At 37.7% G+C, this 15441-nt stretch overlaps 1 protein-coding gene across 1 annotated transcript in view; it reads left to right on the top strand.

Annotated features, from left to right (window-relative positions):
• LOC123682738 overlaps positions 1-15441 on the top strand; it is a 387699-nt gene that overhangs the window by 334754 nt on the left and 37504 nt on the right. The window contains exon 2 of the mRNA XM_045621507.1: positions 9571-9722. Within this exon, the coding sequence (XP_045477463.1) occupies positions 9571-9722 (152 nt within the window). The remainder of the gene's footprint in view (positions 1-9570; positions 9723-15441) is intronic.

The raw sequence follows: 15441 nt of genomic DNA, 5'->3' as shown, positions 1-15441 counted from the left end.
AAGATATGGAAAAAAGCAGGGACGGTGCGAGCAATTTTGGCGCCTGAAGCAAAGAATTTTTTGGCGCCCCTGCTAAAAAGTAACAATAACAACATGACCACCTTCATAACCACCCCCCCTACCAAAAAACATCACCTGATCCGATGAAAATACTGAACTTTCTACTCCCGATAAAGAATCTAGTTAAAGTGCAAAAAAAAAAAATTCTAGTGAATGAAGAACATTGAAATATTTTAATATTCAATATTATGCCGGTTTTTTTAAGGTTTTTTAATCAAATGAAACAGCTACTTACGCTGTAGATATCTGGATTTCTACGACGCCGATGAATAATGCGTAAGTAATAAATCTGATATTCACTTTCACAATACACAGCGTACTATGGACGAAAGATTACCTATCATAACATAAGATACAAAGGGTGGTAGGGCATGAACACCTTCGAAAACTAAATGGGATTAAAAACATGTGTTCCGCAGAAAACATTTGGCATTTAACAGTAACTAGTTTCGAATGCACTATCGTAGGAATTTTGCATTATGTTAAATGTGAAAACTTCCACATAATTCAAATGAAACGAAGATAGTGTTGTTTTTCGTCATTGTGAAATAAATTTTCTCCCTTGTTCAATTAGAATAATAGACAATGCTGCTTATATTGGTTGGGTTGCCATGTGTTATTTATTTAACAGGCGGCTTACTAAAAAGGGTTTGGAGATTTCAACCTCATGTTGTTTTCAAGAATCAGGACTATATTTTTTTAGAGATATGAAAAGGCGGCCACAAACTGGGCTTAATTGCCGCCCCTCGAATAGTGGCGCCTGAAACAGGCGCTTCACTTTTTCACCCCTATAACGCCGTCCCTGGGAAAAGAGACCCATGCCATTGTCCAAAGTAGTTAATTATATTATTGATTCAACCTCACAACAGCATTGATAGAAAGACGACGTGAGCGCCACCTTAAGAAACCGTCAACATCTTTCGAATAGGAAGAATAATATTATGTTGGATGTGATTTAGTTGACAAGTTTTTTTTCTGTTCTCTAAACATCGCAGTTGAAATTTTCAACTAAGATGTTCAGAGAACCAAAAAAGCTTCGCCTGTCTCTTTCAATCGACAAAATATCATTTTGTTCTCTTAAATACACAAATAGCTATTTCGAAAAGTACAGGGTGGGCAAATAAGCGAGGTAAGGGGCTATATCTCAGGATCCACTCATCGTAGGGACTTGCGGTAAAAAATTTTACCACTAAAGTATACAACAAAACACACTGGAAATTGTTTAAAAGTTCATACCTCTACCGCTAGGAGGCGTAATTGCTATCGTCGAGTAGAAAAATAAATTTTACTCGAAAATGTTTCATATGAAGTGGACGAAAAAATATCATCACTGTCATCCTTGGAAAATTCTGTTTGTTTTAAAATTATCTTTTTCGATTTTACGACATCAAATGAGGGTAGAGAAAAGGGAGAAATCTCACTGATACAGATGTCTGTAACTTCAGTTTGTCTCAACATGTTTGAGCGAATTAGATCTCGTTTGAGAGATAAGATCTTGTTGATTAAGGAACACATATACTCATAATGAATTTGTTTTAGCTGCTCTCGATAGGGGCGCTATGTCAGAAGTTCATTGTTTTGTTCATTTTACTCCGAAATTTCAAATGTAATGATAGTATTTTCTTAACAGAAACAGAAGTTCCATCAAATTTGCATGAAAAACCTGAAGGTCGCAAAGCGATAGTTTCAGGCGTTCTGGATTTATGGCCTAAAGAAGATATTCTTCAACCAAATTGTGTCTTTAGGTGCTGACAGAAACAGAAATCCCATCAAATTTGTATGAAAAATCCAGAAGGTCGCAAAGCGATAGCTTCAGGCGTTCTGGAGTTATGACCGAAAAAAGTCACAATTTAGTTTTTCAGTGCATCTTTTTTCGGCCATAACTCCAGAACGCCTGAAGCTATCACTTTGCGACCTTTTGGTTTTTTCGTACACATTTGATGGGATTTCTGTTTCTGTCAGAACTTAAAGACACAATTTGATTTTTCGCAGTGCATCAGTTGAAGAATATCTTCTTTCGGCCATAACTTCAGAACGTCTGAAACTATCGCTTTGCGACCTGCAGTTTTTTCATGCAAATTTGGTGAAATTTCTTATTCGGTTAAGAAAATCCTATCATTACCTTTAAAATTCCGGAGTAGAATGAACAAAACATTGAACTTCTGACTTAGCGCCCCCTATCGAAAGCAGCAAAAACAAATTTATCATGAGTATATTTTGTCCTCAATCAACAAGATATTATCTTTCAGACGAGATCTAATTTGCTCAAACATGTTGAGCCAAACTGAAGTTACAGGCATTTCAATCAGTCAGATTTCTCCCTTTCACCTACCCTTATTTGATGTCGTAAAATCCAAAGTGACAATTCAAAAAGATAGAGAATTTTCCAAGGATTACTGTGATGATATTTTTTCGTCCACTTCATATGAAACATTTTCGAGTAAAATTTATTTTTCTACTCGACGATAGCTAGTACGCGCCCTAGAGCTTGAGGTATGAACTTCAAAACAATTTCCAGTGTGTTTTCTTGTACACTTTAGTGGTAAAATTTTTTACCGCAAGTCTCTACGATGAGTGGATCTTGAGATATGGCCGCTTACCTAGCTTATTTGCTCACCCTTTACAAATCTACAAACATTTTTAGGAGCATTGAGTTGAATTCCGTTGTGAAAGAAATTCACATAAAAAACAATGAAGAATTATCTGAAGGCACAACGCAGACTTGAATAATTATATACTCAACCCTCACGAGGCGGGTTCAGTCTTTCCCCGAAGACCCCGCATATTTCAACGCCACTGCCTCCGTTCCTCTATATCGGAACATAAATCCGGCTTCATAAACTGTCGAGATAAACTTTGTACAAGTTTTCAGGGAACTGCATCATCAGTAGGCTTTGGACGTTAGCCAAAGCATCCTTCATTGCTCGCCACGCTCATATCCCTTCTTATCCCTGCAATTCAACATGGCTGCGCGTTCGTCATTTGTTCCCGTTTTGTCTTGGCGGTTGTTTTGTCAAAGGATCCGTGTATTAAAGGGTCCTTTGCTGGTGCCTCGGGCCGTCTAAGACGCTTTGAATTAAATTATGGGGCAAAAAAAATTTATTAACGCCTACGCTACGGTGGCTTGTGTCGCAACGCGCCATCTCTATCGATTTCGGGACGTATGGACAGCTTTCTTTTTGATTGCGATTGAAAACCTTGTCAGAAATATTTGAGTTAGTTTCCTCATCAGGAAATGGACCATAATATATCATTTTATACTAAAATAATTGATCAAGATAGAATGCGTGAAGGTGGCCCAAATTCTGGAATTATATCAGATATTTAGTGCCTCATAAGTACCTAATAGTGCAGTGTAAAACTTTTGAAACGCACCAATAGGCACAAATTAATCACTAATTGGTGGCATAGAAATCTTTTAGTACTTTGAAAATGTTGTTGTTAGCAACTTCAAATGGCGATTTCTCAAAAAATACGATGGTGTTTGAAAACGTACTGCAATACTATTTCTATATACTATACTATTCTATACTATTTCAGTTATTTATTGTACTAGGCAGCAAATTAGAAGACTCGCTGAATTCCTAGCCTCGCTTGCTCGGCTATGAACTATCAGCAGCGGCAGTCAATCTACCACTTTGCTGCCTAATAAAACAAATAACTATTGTCTAGTATCTATCTGCCTAGCACGATATTATTATTATTTGAACTAGGGTCGTTGTGGCTCGGTAAGCCTTCCGGGAACTGCGATCATGTAGATCTTTTGTTCTCTACCCTACTCATTCATGGAAACCCAAGGAGGTCGTCAATGGCGTTGATAAAACTGACAACCTCCTTAGGGGCCTTGACCGTTACATCTCGGGTATCTAGAACCGGCTTCCCCATATGAATGATTCTTAGGCCACCCAGCTCTGGACACTTGCATACCATGTGTTCAGCTGTTTCTGCTTCTGATCCACATGAGAGTCTACAAATTTCATCTGCTGACTTTCCCATACGATACGAATGATGTTTGTACCCATCAGCAGTCCCACTATCACCCGAAGCTCAGCTCGTGACAGCTTAAGAGCTTTCTGGCGTTTCTAGCCCACAGAAAGGCTCAAGTCCAGCAGGTGTTACCCTCGATGCACTTTTTGCAAGTTCATCGCCTTTTTCGTTTCCTTCCAGGGATCTCATCTTGGTCTAGCTTTCCATGATGATGTAGACATGCGCCCCCTTGAGGTTCATTTTAATGTACTCCTGAGCGCATACGTGAACAGCCAGTATCTCGGTCTGTAAAATAGAGGGCTCACTTCCTGAGGCTTCATAAATCCTCAGTTTAGGTCCATATATACTCTCTGATTTTGATCCATCGTTGAACCATATGGATGATTTTTTGTCCAAATGATTTACGAAACTTATTTCGTTTCAAAACCGAAGGTAACTATTGCAGAAACTATCATCGTGAGAATAATCGCTTAGAATAGCAATTTTAAGCATCATGCAATATTTTAAAAATAGATCCCATTGAGTTGATATTCGGAAAGTAAATAAAATATACTAATTTCAATCTTCATGGAAAATTCAAGCAGAATATAAAAAAAAAAAAATATAGGAGCTCGTTCTTCCAAACACCAACTGCACCCTCAAGTGGTCGCCAAGGTCGCAGTTTGTGCATGAATGTACGAAGGCTCAGTGGTTGCGTCATTTTCTCCAACAAAAACTGAAAAAAATAAATCAACCGAAAGCAGAATAATGAATTTGCTTCTGCCGTCTAATTACGAAACTCAATAGCTCTTCAAGCCATTCATCACCTGTACTGCTACACAACCCTGAATACATCATCGAGCGCTTCGCAAAATTATTAGTTACATATCACATCCAATTCCGACACAACCATATGGGCACGTGGAGCAGCAGCCTAACATTCCATGTCGATTAATTGCGCTAGAAGTAGCGCTCATTACTCAAATTTCTGCAATGATCAATGTCAACATTCCGTAATACGTAATCGGATCGTGAGACCAAACGTTTAATGTATGCGACTGAGTATGTGGCATATTTCGGAGAAACATGCTGAATATTATCGATTTTCGGGCTAATCTAAGGTGGGGTGTAGATGCATAGAAGTAACTTGACGTCATAACCCTAAATCTAACAGTCTACGACGAAATTAGTCGATTATTGATAAAGTTCCTTTATTGGAATGTTAAAATTTTCCTTTTGAGTATTCTAGGAATTAAATGAATTTTATTTACATCTATGGAAGCCTAACAGACTGCAGATTATCTTGAAGTAAGTCTAAAATTGTTTGGGATTCACTAATACCTAAGCTTTATTGATCTATCAAGCTGATTGATCTACTATCTACGTGGTGCTGATCGATATCTCTGATTGATCCACATCTTTTGTAGATGTGGATCTATCAGAGATATATATCCACAATATCGAAATCTCTGTTTTATCCACATCTTTGGTAGATGTGGATCTATCAGAGATATATATCCACAATATCAATATATCCGATTGATCCACATCTTCTGTAGATGTGGATCTATCAGAGATATTGATCCACACCACGTAGATCGTGGATCAGAGCGAACCGATCAATGAAGTTGATAAATTCACAGAGTCCTTCAATCCATGAATAGAGAACCGATATAATTTACCAATTCACAGGAGAACAGTTCTTTTCGTGTCGAGGTTTTTTGAGCTGATTCTATATCAATTTGGTGTCCTGAATTCAAATGACGTATTCATTTTTACCTAGGAGCTCAAATTTTCAAGACATACAATTTTAGAGAAATATAAGTTATAATCTGACTATATGTCATTTCGTTGCCAACGAGATAACTCAAAAAAGGGCATTTTGAGTTATCGCAGCCTACCACTTGAAAACTGATTACTGAGCATGCCAGGTGGTTTTAAAATGCCCTTTTTTGAGTTATCTCGTTGGCAACGATATGACATATAGTCAAATTGCCAACGAAATAACTCAAAAAAGGGCATTTTGAGTTATCGCAGCCTACCACTTGAAAATTGATTACTGAGCATGCCAGGTGGTTCTTAAAATTTGAAACTCTGTGGTACTCAGAATGAGGGGAATAGGCCAAACATATGTTATATATTAGAAATCAGGGGAGAAAGAGCTAGTCAAATATAGAAAAATATACAGGGTGTTCCATTTGAAAAAATGAAGTTGCAATCAATATGTTGACCACTCTGTATATATTTCGTTTTGTGAAATCATTTTAAAAAACACTAGTCGATTTCGTGAAACTTTTGTAAAAAACATTTTTTTGTACCTCTTTTAGTAACAAAGTTAAAGGGGGGGTCAAATTATGGTGAAAAACCCGGTACCTCACAAAATGTTGTATGAACACTAATTGATTCCTTTGCAATTGATTTCTAAAGCACTAGTCGATAAGGGGAGTACTTTTTTCAATTATTGTGAAAATAAAATTTCATATTGAAATAACTTCTGAATAGATTGGCTCCGAAATCAATACCCTGAAAATTTCAAGTATTCAGCATATTTCAGTCGAGAATTAATGTGTGAACGACGATCCGATGAACATAATTGATTTTGACCTCTGCCATTTTCGGCTTAAATTTCAACAGACCCGCTGTTCCCCTGAAACAAGCGTACAAAAAGTTAAACCCGGTCTAATCGTAAATGGTTTAATGTAGAATTCTGAAAATCATTCCAGAACTCAACATTTCCCTCGGACGGAACGAAAGTGGAGATAACACTTTTCACCCTCTTGGGGATGAAATTTTCCCCGGTTATCAAAACCTTAATTCCAGACCATCGAACTTCGCAGAGTTCTTCAATTTGGCGGAACGTTTTGAAACTTACGAAACGATATGAAAACTTATTTGCCACACCGAAGTGCGGATTGGATTTGCCCAAATGATATTTTATTTTCAATATGACAAGAAATCCTGCGAATTTCAATTGGTGGCAAGTTTTCACCGTAGGTTTATTTTCTCACTGGGAACGATCGATCTCCATTCAATCAATTTTTTATTTATGTTGAGGTGATGAATCATGATAGATCGAGTATCGAAGCGTTGGAAATTGACAAAATGTCAGATATGAGCGGAAATTTTTACACAAATGTTAAGAGTTTTCTCTTATTTCTAGAATAACCTCTTAAAATACTTCAATCAAGATTTTTACCTTTTAGAATTTTTGTTAATCTACAAGAAAAGATTTTTAGAATATTGAGAAAAGTGCTGACGTAAAGTAAAAAGATTTCGACCCATTGTTTGAATTAGTATTCGTGTTTTATTTTCAAGAGAGTTTGCAGGTTGAATCTGCAATCTGTTTCGAAAAACTTGATTCAATTTCCTGATAATCCATGAAAGCATATTATGACGTGATATTGTCCACACATTATCATTTATTTCTTTTTCTGTGCAATGTTCTTCAGTAAATGAAAACGCATATAATAATGAAAGCAAACTAGAAATACACTGATCAACAATTGCTAGGGATCACTTATGAACTTCTATTCATTTGTATTTTTCTCAAGTTATCTCGTGAATATCTGTACATTATATGTTCTCTAAGGAAAAAGTAAGATATTTTGAGTTGATTATATCAAAGTCTTCCTCACTCCATAGGCTCTTGTTCACAAAATCGATTATTATCTGTATGCTGTTACAGGTGGAGTGAAAAGCAATGTGGTATTTGTTATTAAATCTGTTTATACTCTCGTTCAAACACATAAGGTGAGAATAATTGAAGAAATGAGAACAATATCAGCTTATCAGTCATGCCAAAAAGACGTTTGGCTCCTGTGCAACTGGACCAAATCATACGGTGGATACAGGAAGGTTTGTCCCAGCAAGAAGTGTCCCGGCGGTTGAATGTTTCGCAGTGAGTCGTGCTTGGAATAGGTTCATCTAAAACGACTCAGTAGCTTATGTTCATGGGGGAGGTCGGCAGCGCAGTACAACAGCTGCCCAAGATCGTCTTTTGATCCTCAATGCTAGGAGAAATCCCACTTACCCGGCGTCGCGGCTCAATAGAGTTGCAACAGCAGTTCTAATTTCGAACCAGACTGTAAGACGACGACTACATGTTCGTGGTTTGAGAGCACGTAGGAGGGTACAACATCCCCGTTTGAATAGGGAACACCGGGTTCATCGACGGCAATGGACTGAGGGGCACCGCAATTGGACACTTGAAGATTGGAGCCGATGTTTATTTACGGATGAGTCTAGATTTCGTTTGGTCAACTCCGATAGACGTATTCTTGCTTGGAGGGAAAGAGGTCGAAGGTATGCAGAACAGTTTATGGTACCCACAACAGCTTTTGGCGGAGGTTCTATATATGTATGGGGATGCATTTGTTTGAACCAACGCACAGAGTTTGTTGTTCTGCAGAACACCACCATGACCAGCCAGAGATATCACGATATGATTATTGAACTCATAATTGTTCCGTTTGCGGCTGCCGTGGGCTAGAATTTCATTTTAATTGACGATAATGCCCGTCCACACCGTAGTCGTCTGGTTAATGAAGCGCTAGAAACTCATGCTATTGATATTGATATTAGGATGGACTGGCCAGCTCGCTCTTCAGACATGAATTGTATCGAACATGTCTGGTCTGAGATGTCTAGACAATTGTCAACCTTAGAACAACCGATCAATAACCTGGAGGACCTTTCTAACGCTTTACGGGATATTTGGAGGAATTTGCCCCAGAATTTTATAAATCGTTTGATCAAAAGTATGCCTCGTAGGGTAGAATGCTTGAGACGAGCTCGTGGGGGACCAACTAGGTACTAGCTTAACCGAAACTTCAGCCTTCTCGTGGTTTCATCATAAAATTTTTATGTTATTCAAACACAGAATTTTGAGTGTTCCTAATAAAGTTTTTTTTCTCTCCAACTTTCCATTTTTTCATTCTTTTCTCAAGTGAACCATATTATCAACTGAAAATACTCTGAAATCTGACTAAATTTATAATCTTGGAGCGAATATTTCAAAAATAAATTTAGAACAAGTAAGTGATCCCTATCAATTGTTGAGCAGTGTGTATCACAATATTGTTGGAAATTGGTGACCACAGAGAGGTAGACAAAAACATGCTTGGTTAAATGGAACTTTTTCGAATGAACGAATAAGTCAAAGGGACCAATATCCAAACCAATGTCAATGCCACGTTGTTTGCCGGATCTCAATTCGTTAGTTATTCATTTATGAGTCATATAAAGCAGCTATAATAAATTAAATAGTTCGAATATTAAGTAGGAACAGACTCTGGAACGACGCACAAATGTTGTCTAATCCAGTTTCCTGAGATCTGAGAGAAATTCAGAGGTGTCATATAATATCGAACTGTGTACAGGACACGACCATTTGAAGGGTCTAATCATATGAATTTTTGTTTCTTTTTTTGTCACTATGTTTGCTCAACTGTTGCCTGTCTTCTTTACTACTCAGAGTTTCTATCAATACAGAACTCATTTTATTTATATCGAAAAATAATCTAATAGGTAATAATTTTTTTTCAGTTCCAATTCTGAACGACAACATCTCGAACAAATTAGATGACTTGGACGATGTAGAAGTAATTGATGATGATTTTACAACGAGGAGTTTGGAAAGATTGAGTTCAGCAGCAACTTGTCTAGTAGCAGGGATAGAATACACTCATGGGCAGCAAGTGAGTGTTCAATGTGGTTTTTATATGTAATATAACTGCGTAAATAATAATAATAATATTAATAATTTATTTATACATATACATAAAGATGATACATAATCAAGTGTGTAGAAAATGTTCACTGTCAATGAAATTCATCAGAAGATTTAAACAATTACTTATATATTAATATACAGGTTGTCTCATTTGAAAGAGTCCACCCTTAATAACTCAACAACGAATCAGAATTTGTGAAAACACTCAGACAGGTCGATTTTTGATGACAGGGCGACATGATCTAGAAAACAAAGCTTGTTTCTACTAGCAACCCCCTCAAGAGGTTTGCAATACCATCAGGAATTTGAATAGTGTAAGTGGCTAGTTTTTAGCGCAAATAACGGGTGTTTTTTTCGAGGTATATAATTTTAAATTGGCATTTCTGTTCAAGATGGCGACTGATTTAACAACTGTCAAATGATTTATTCTCAGTTTGGTTTGGCAATTCATCATGAATAGACTCACGTTTGAACAAAGCTTGCAAATAGTGCAATTTCATTTCGGAAATAATGGTTCTGTGTGGAATACGTAACGCGCACTACGTCCATTAGCGATGAAGCGCACTTCTGGTTGAATGGCTACGTCAACAAATAAAACTGCCGCATTTGGAGTGAAGCTAATCCTCAAGTGTATGTCGAAATATTGTTACATCCAGAAAAACTGACTTTTTGGTGTGCTTTATGGGCTGGTGGAATCATTGGTCCGTACTTCTTCAAAAACGATGATGGCCAGAACGTTACAGTCAATGGTGATCGGTATAGAGCCATGATTACTAACTTTTTTATTTCTGAATTGAACAACCATGATGTCCAGGAGCTGTGGTTCCAACAAGACGCCGCAACATGTGACACAGCTCGTGTGACTCGATTTATTGAAAGACACGTTTGGTGACCGCCTAATTTCACGTTTTGGACCTGTGAATTGGACTCCAAGATCTTGTGATTTAACACCCCTAGACTACTTTCTGTGGTGCTATGTAAAGTCATTGGTTTATGCGGATAATCCACGAACCCTTGACCATTTGGAAGACTAGATTCGCCGTGTTATTGCCGATATACGGCCACAAATGTTGGAAAAAGTCATCGTAAATTGGACGTCCAGATTGGACTACATCCGAGCCAGCCGTGGCGGTCATATATCAGATATCATATTTAAAATGTAATGCCACAAGATTATCTAGTGGATAAATAAAATTCATGTCAATCGAATAATCCATCGTTGTTTTATTGCAATTTAAAGTTCTATAGCTCTAAAAAAACACCCTTTATATGCATGGATTCAAATTTGTATGAACCTGCTGTTTGTGTTCAAATAAAGTGAATATTCACAGAGTTACAGGGTTTTTTTTATGGAATTATGGTACCGATAAAACAAAATGAAACAGATATGTTCTAATTGATCGTATAAGTTCTACTGAAAGAACATTTTTTTAACAAACAGTATTATTGAAAATTTACCGCAAATGCTCAAATTTCTCACCATTAGATTACATGCAGCAATAAAACCGTGAATATCTTTTGTTCGAAGACGAAGCAAAAGCAAGCAATTAGGTTCTTAAAAAGTGTTAAATGTCTTTTTTCTCTTCATTCTTATCAGAATCTGCACTGCCAGGCAATACGCAAAGGGATTATTGCTTTCAGGAAATTTCGGTTCTGTATTCTGTATTGCAGAATTGTTCTTGAAATAAATTTTCAACATTTCCTTTCTATCCTCTAACGTGTAAACCATTTTGTGATTTTTATTTAAAACTGATAAAAGGCACCTCTAATAATACTGCAATACAGAATACTGAAACCAAATTTTCTGGAAGCAATAATCTCTTTGCGTATTACCTACACCTGGCAGTACAGATACTGATAAGCATGAGGAGAAAAAGGCATTCATTACTTTTTAATGAAATTTTTATCAATTGTTTACGTGGTAATCCTGCAGGCAGTAAGTTCAAGGATCAAATGAATTCGTATCTCTGATTTAATTTTTTATATGCTTACGGAAATTATGATACATAATATAAAATTGACAGTGCTTCCAATTCTCCAGTTTTCCAAAAGTGCAGCGTTAGACGCGGTTAGTATCCGGATGACGAAGCACACAAAAAGACCCAACTTCTACTAAATATCCCCTCGCACTTTTTACAACGAATTAAGTGATAATTTCGTTGGTTTAAAACTCAATTTAAACAACGATCGTCGAATAAAAGCTAACAGAAAATTTCACGCTGGCAAAAATCACTTTACGACAGCTCCAGTTCCCCCCTGAAACGAATGGCATTTTAAGAATATTAAAAACCCTCGTCCCTCCTCTAATTTTTCTCGCCACGTTAGCAATGGCGCCCAATCTGTCAAGCATCAGCAATTAACGTTTTGTTCGCTCGTTTCCCAGACCACAGAACGCCAAAGGGAAGATGTTGATCTACCCCCTCCCCTTATTTCCCCTTCTCTTCGACAGAATGGACAGGCCTGCCACTTGACGAGGGTCCCACTCGACCTGAAAGATTCGAGTTTAAAGTTTTACCCTTCGAGATGAGATACAGATTCCTGCAGCAGATTAATCATCTTCGCGAGCCTACTCGCGTATTCGGATTATTTGAAGAGGGCGCTAGGGGAGTTTTCCAGATGAAATCGCCGGTTCTACCTGGAGATGCTATTGTTCAATGGCGAGGAAAGAGGACGGTGTCTCTAATCTGACTCGGAGTTTCGATCTGTCTTCTGAGAGGTCGGCGATTTCGAGTTTTCCAGGGTGCTTGAGATTTTGAAGAAGGTTGGATAGTAGGATGGGGGAGTTGGGATTTAGTTCGGGTCGGTTTGGGGTAGGTGGCGTTTATGCATCCTGTGCACTACGGTGGAGGGTCGTTGAGAATTGTGGAATATTGAGGAATTGGAAGTGGATCAGTGGAGTTTGACTTTCAGGCATACTTGATGAGACACGAATAAAGAATTTTCACTTCTGGTTCAATATCAGTCAGTCTGATATCTTACACCCAGTTACAGGAACGTTCAGTTAAATGTATTGCCGTCATTAAAATTTTAATTCTCTAATACGGGGGACCTACTGGCTACCTGTACCGTAATGGAGAATTTCAAGGCGGCATTAAATTTTGACGAACCTGCATCGCTGTGTTAGTCTCTTGAATAGAATGTTATACATTTTTAGGAGATTATTTTCGGTTATAATTACACATATGCGTAGAATTTGACGATATTTCTGCAGGAAAGCTTGTTACCTGAAAAGAAGCGAATCTAATTGTTATAACAGTACACACTTGTATGAAAAAATACCTGGTCATATTTATACAACAGTGTTATTCATTCGAATATTTCACGAATAAGAGAATATTGATTTTTCAAGAGAAATATCATAATACTGAAAAAAAAAAACAAAATTGTACGAAAAGGCACGCTTTCAAATAAACCCTCAAGCAAATATAAATGTACGAAAGTTGGTTACCCGTTAATTTCAAATATTTGCATCGTTTTCTGTAGACCTTTATGTCCTTGATAAGAAAAGCTGATCAGAAGACTCTGGTCAAGGCCCGTTCTCAAGATCTATAGAGTGTTCAAAGTAGACGTAGCCATTAAAGCTACAAATGTGATATTTTCATAACTTTAGAACCAGGGATCAAATTTGAATAGTTTTTTCGCTATTTTGCAGCTAAACGTGCTATTCTTCATTGATCGCTAAGTTTTTAATTTTTTTGGTGTCTTCATCGTCTATAGAAAAAAAAATTGCCCAATATTTGTTAGGCATGTAACTCATAAGTATGGGTTACAATTTTTTTTCAATATGACAAAACTTCAGTTAACCAGAAAGTGTAGTACTGGGCCAAAATTTTTCTAAACTACCAGTGATCAACCAGAAAAAGTTTCTGGTGGAAAGGAGCTGGTGATGAAAACTTTATATAGAAGGGAAAGTGCTGTAGGAAAAAAACTCGAAAAAATAAAACTTTAACTCTCTGTATTTCGAAAACAAATTATTCGCGGGCCCATGTTTATACAGGTTTTTTTTTCTTAAAATAATCTAAGGAATTTATAGTTTTCATGTGTATCTCTACTTTAGGAACACCATGTAAAGGGTATTTTTTTTAGAGCTATAGAACTTTAAATTGCAATAAAACAACAATGGATTATTCGATTGACATGAATTTTATTTATCCGCAAGATAAGCTTGTGGCATTACATTTTAAATATGATTTCTGGCATATGATCGCCACGGCTGGCTCGGATGAAGTCCAATCTGGACGTCCAAATTTCGATGAATTTTTCCAACATTTGTGGCCGTATATCGGCAATAACACGGCGAATGTTGTCTTCCAAATGATCAAAGGTTTGTGGCTTATCCGCAAAGACCAATGACTTTACATAGCCCCACAGAAAGTAGTCTAGCGGTGTTAAATCACATGATCTTGGAGGCCAATTCACAGGTCCAAAACGTGAATTTAGGCGGTCACCAAACGTGTCTTTCAATAAATCGATTGTGGCACGAGGTGTGTGACATGTTGCGCCGTCTTGTTGGAACCACAGCTCCTGGACATCATGGTTGTTCAATTCAGGAATAAAAAAGTTAGTAATCATAGCTCTATACCGATCACCATTGACTGTAACGTTCTGGCCGTCATCGTTTTTGAAGAAGTACGGACCAATGATTCCACCAGCCCATAAAGCGCACCAAACAGTCAGTTTTTCTGGATGTAACGGTGTTTCGACATACACTTGAGGATTAGCTTCACTCCAAATGTGGCAGTTTTGTTTGTTGACGTAGCCATTCAACTAGAAGTGCGCTTCATCGCTAAAATGGACGTAGTACGCGATACGTATTCCGCACAGAATCATCATTTTCAAAATAAAAATGCACTATTTACAAGCGTTGTTCAGGCGTGAGTCTATTCATGGTAAATTTCCAAACCAAAAACTGAGAATAAATCACTTGACAGCTATTAAATCGGTCGCCATCTTGAACAGTAATGCCAACTGAAAGCTATATACCTCGAACAAACACACTCATTATATTTATTGTTACGAAAAGGTTGAGTGCTATATTCGGAGAACAAACGCTAATAGCAACTTCGAGAAGAATTGGGATGCCAATGGCGTTCACATACTTCGTTGAATTTTAGGTTCAGGCTCATTCAGATGAATGAGTCGAAGAAAAACGGATTTATCGAATTCAGTCAACTGTATGCGAACAAAACATCTCCAAAACCAAATCAATAACCATTTGATTGAAAACGGTTGTCCCCAAAATCCTTCCAAACAGGAAACACACCAGGTAACCATCAACCACACCACCATTCCAAGACAAATAACAGTACGATAATCCTTTCCTCATCGGCCGTTATATCACTCTTCGGAAACAGTGGCAGCAACCCCCGCAGCACTAATCTTCAAATTCCCCCGACAAGTTTGTCTTTCGAAATTTGAATTGCAATAACGTTCCAGCCAACTGAACGCCGGCAATCTGGCCCCCGACGATTCAATCTACGCAGCTCTCTACCAGCAATTAGGATATAACGAAATTAATTCAAAGACATGAAAAGGGCATGGTTGTGAGTAACCCTATTATGCAAACTCGCGAAACCCACCGAGAGGGGGTCTGAGAATTCCATCCGGGCCTGTTTATTTATTAAGTGAGGTCGGTCTCCGACGCCGCCATTCGCCACCGGAAGTGGCTGAGAATAGGAGGCAGT

This window comes from Harmonia axyridis, chromosome 6 (genome assembly GCF_914767665.1).
Source record: "Harmonia axyridis chromosome 6, icHarAxyr1.1, whole genome shotgun sequence".
In the NCBI taxonomy this organism is placed as follows: Eukaryota; Metazoa; Arthropoda; class Insecta; order Coleoptera; family Coccinellidae; genus Harmonia; species Harmonia axyridis.
Note: the sequence above shows the minus strand (reverse complement) of the source record. Positions and strands in the feature narration are given on the sequence as shown.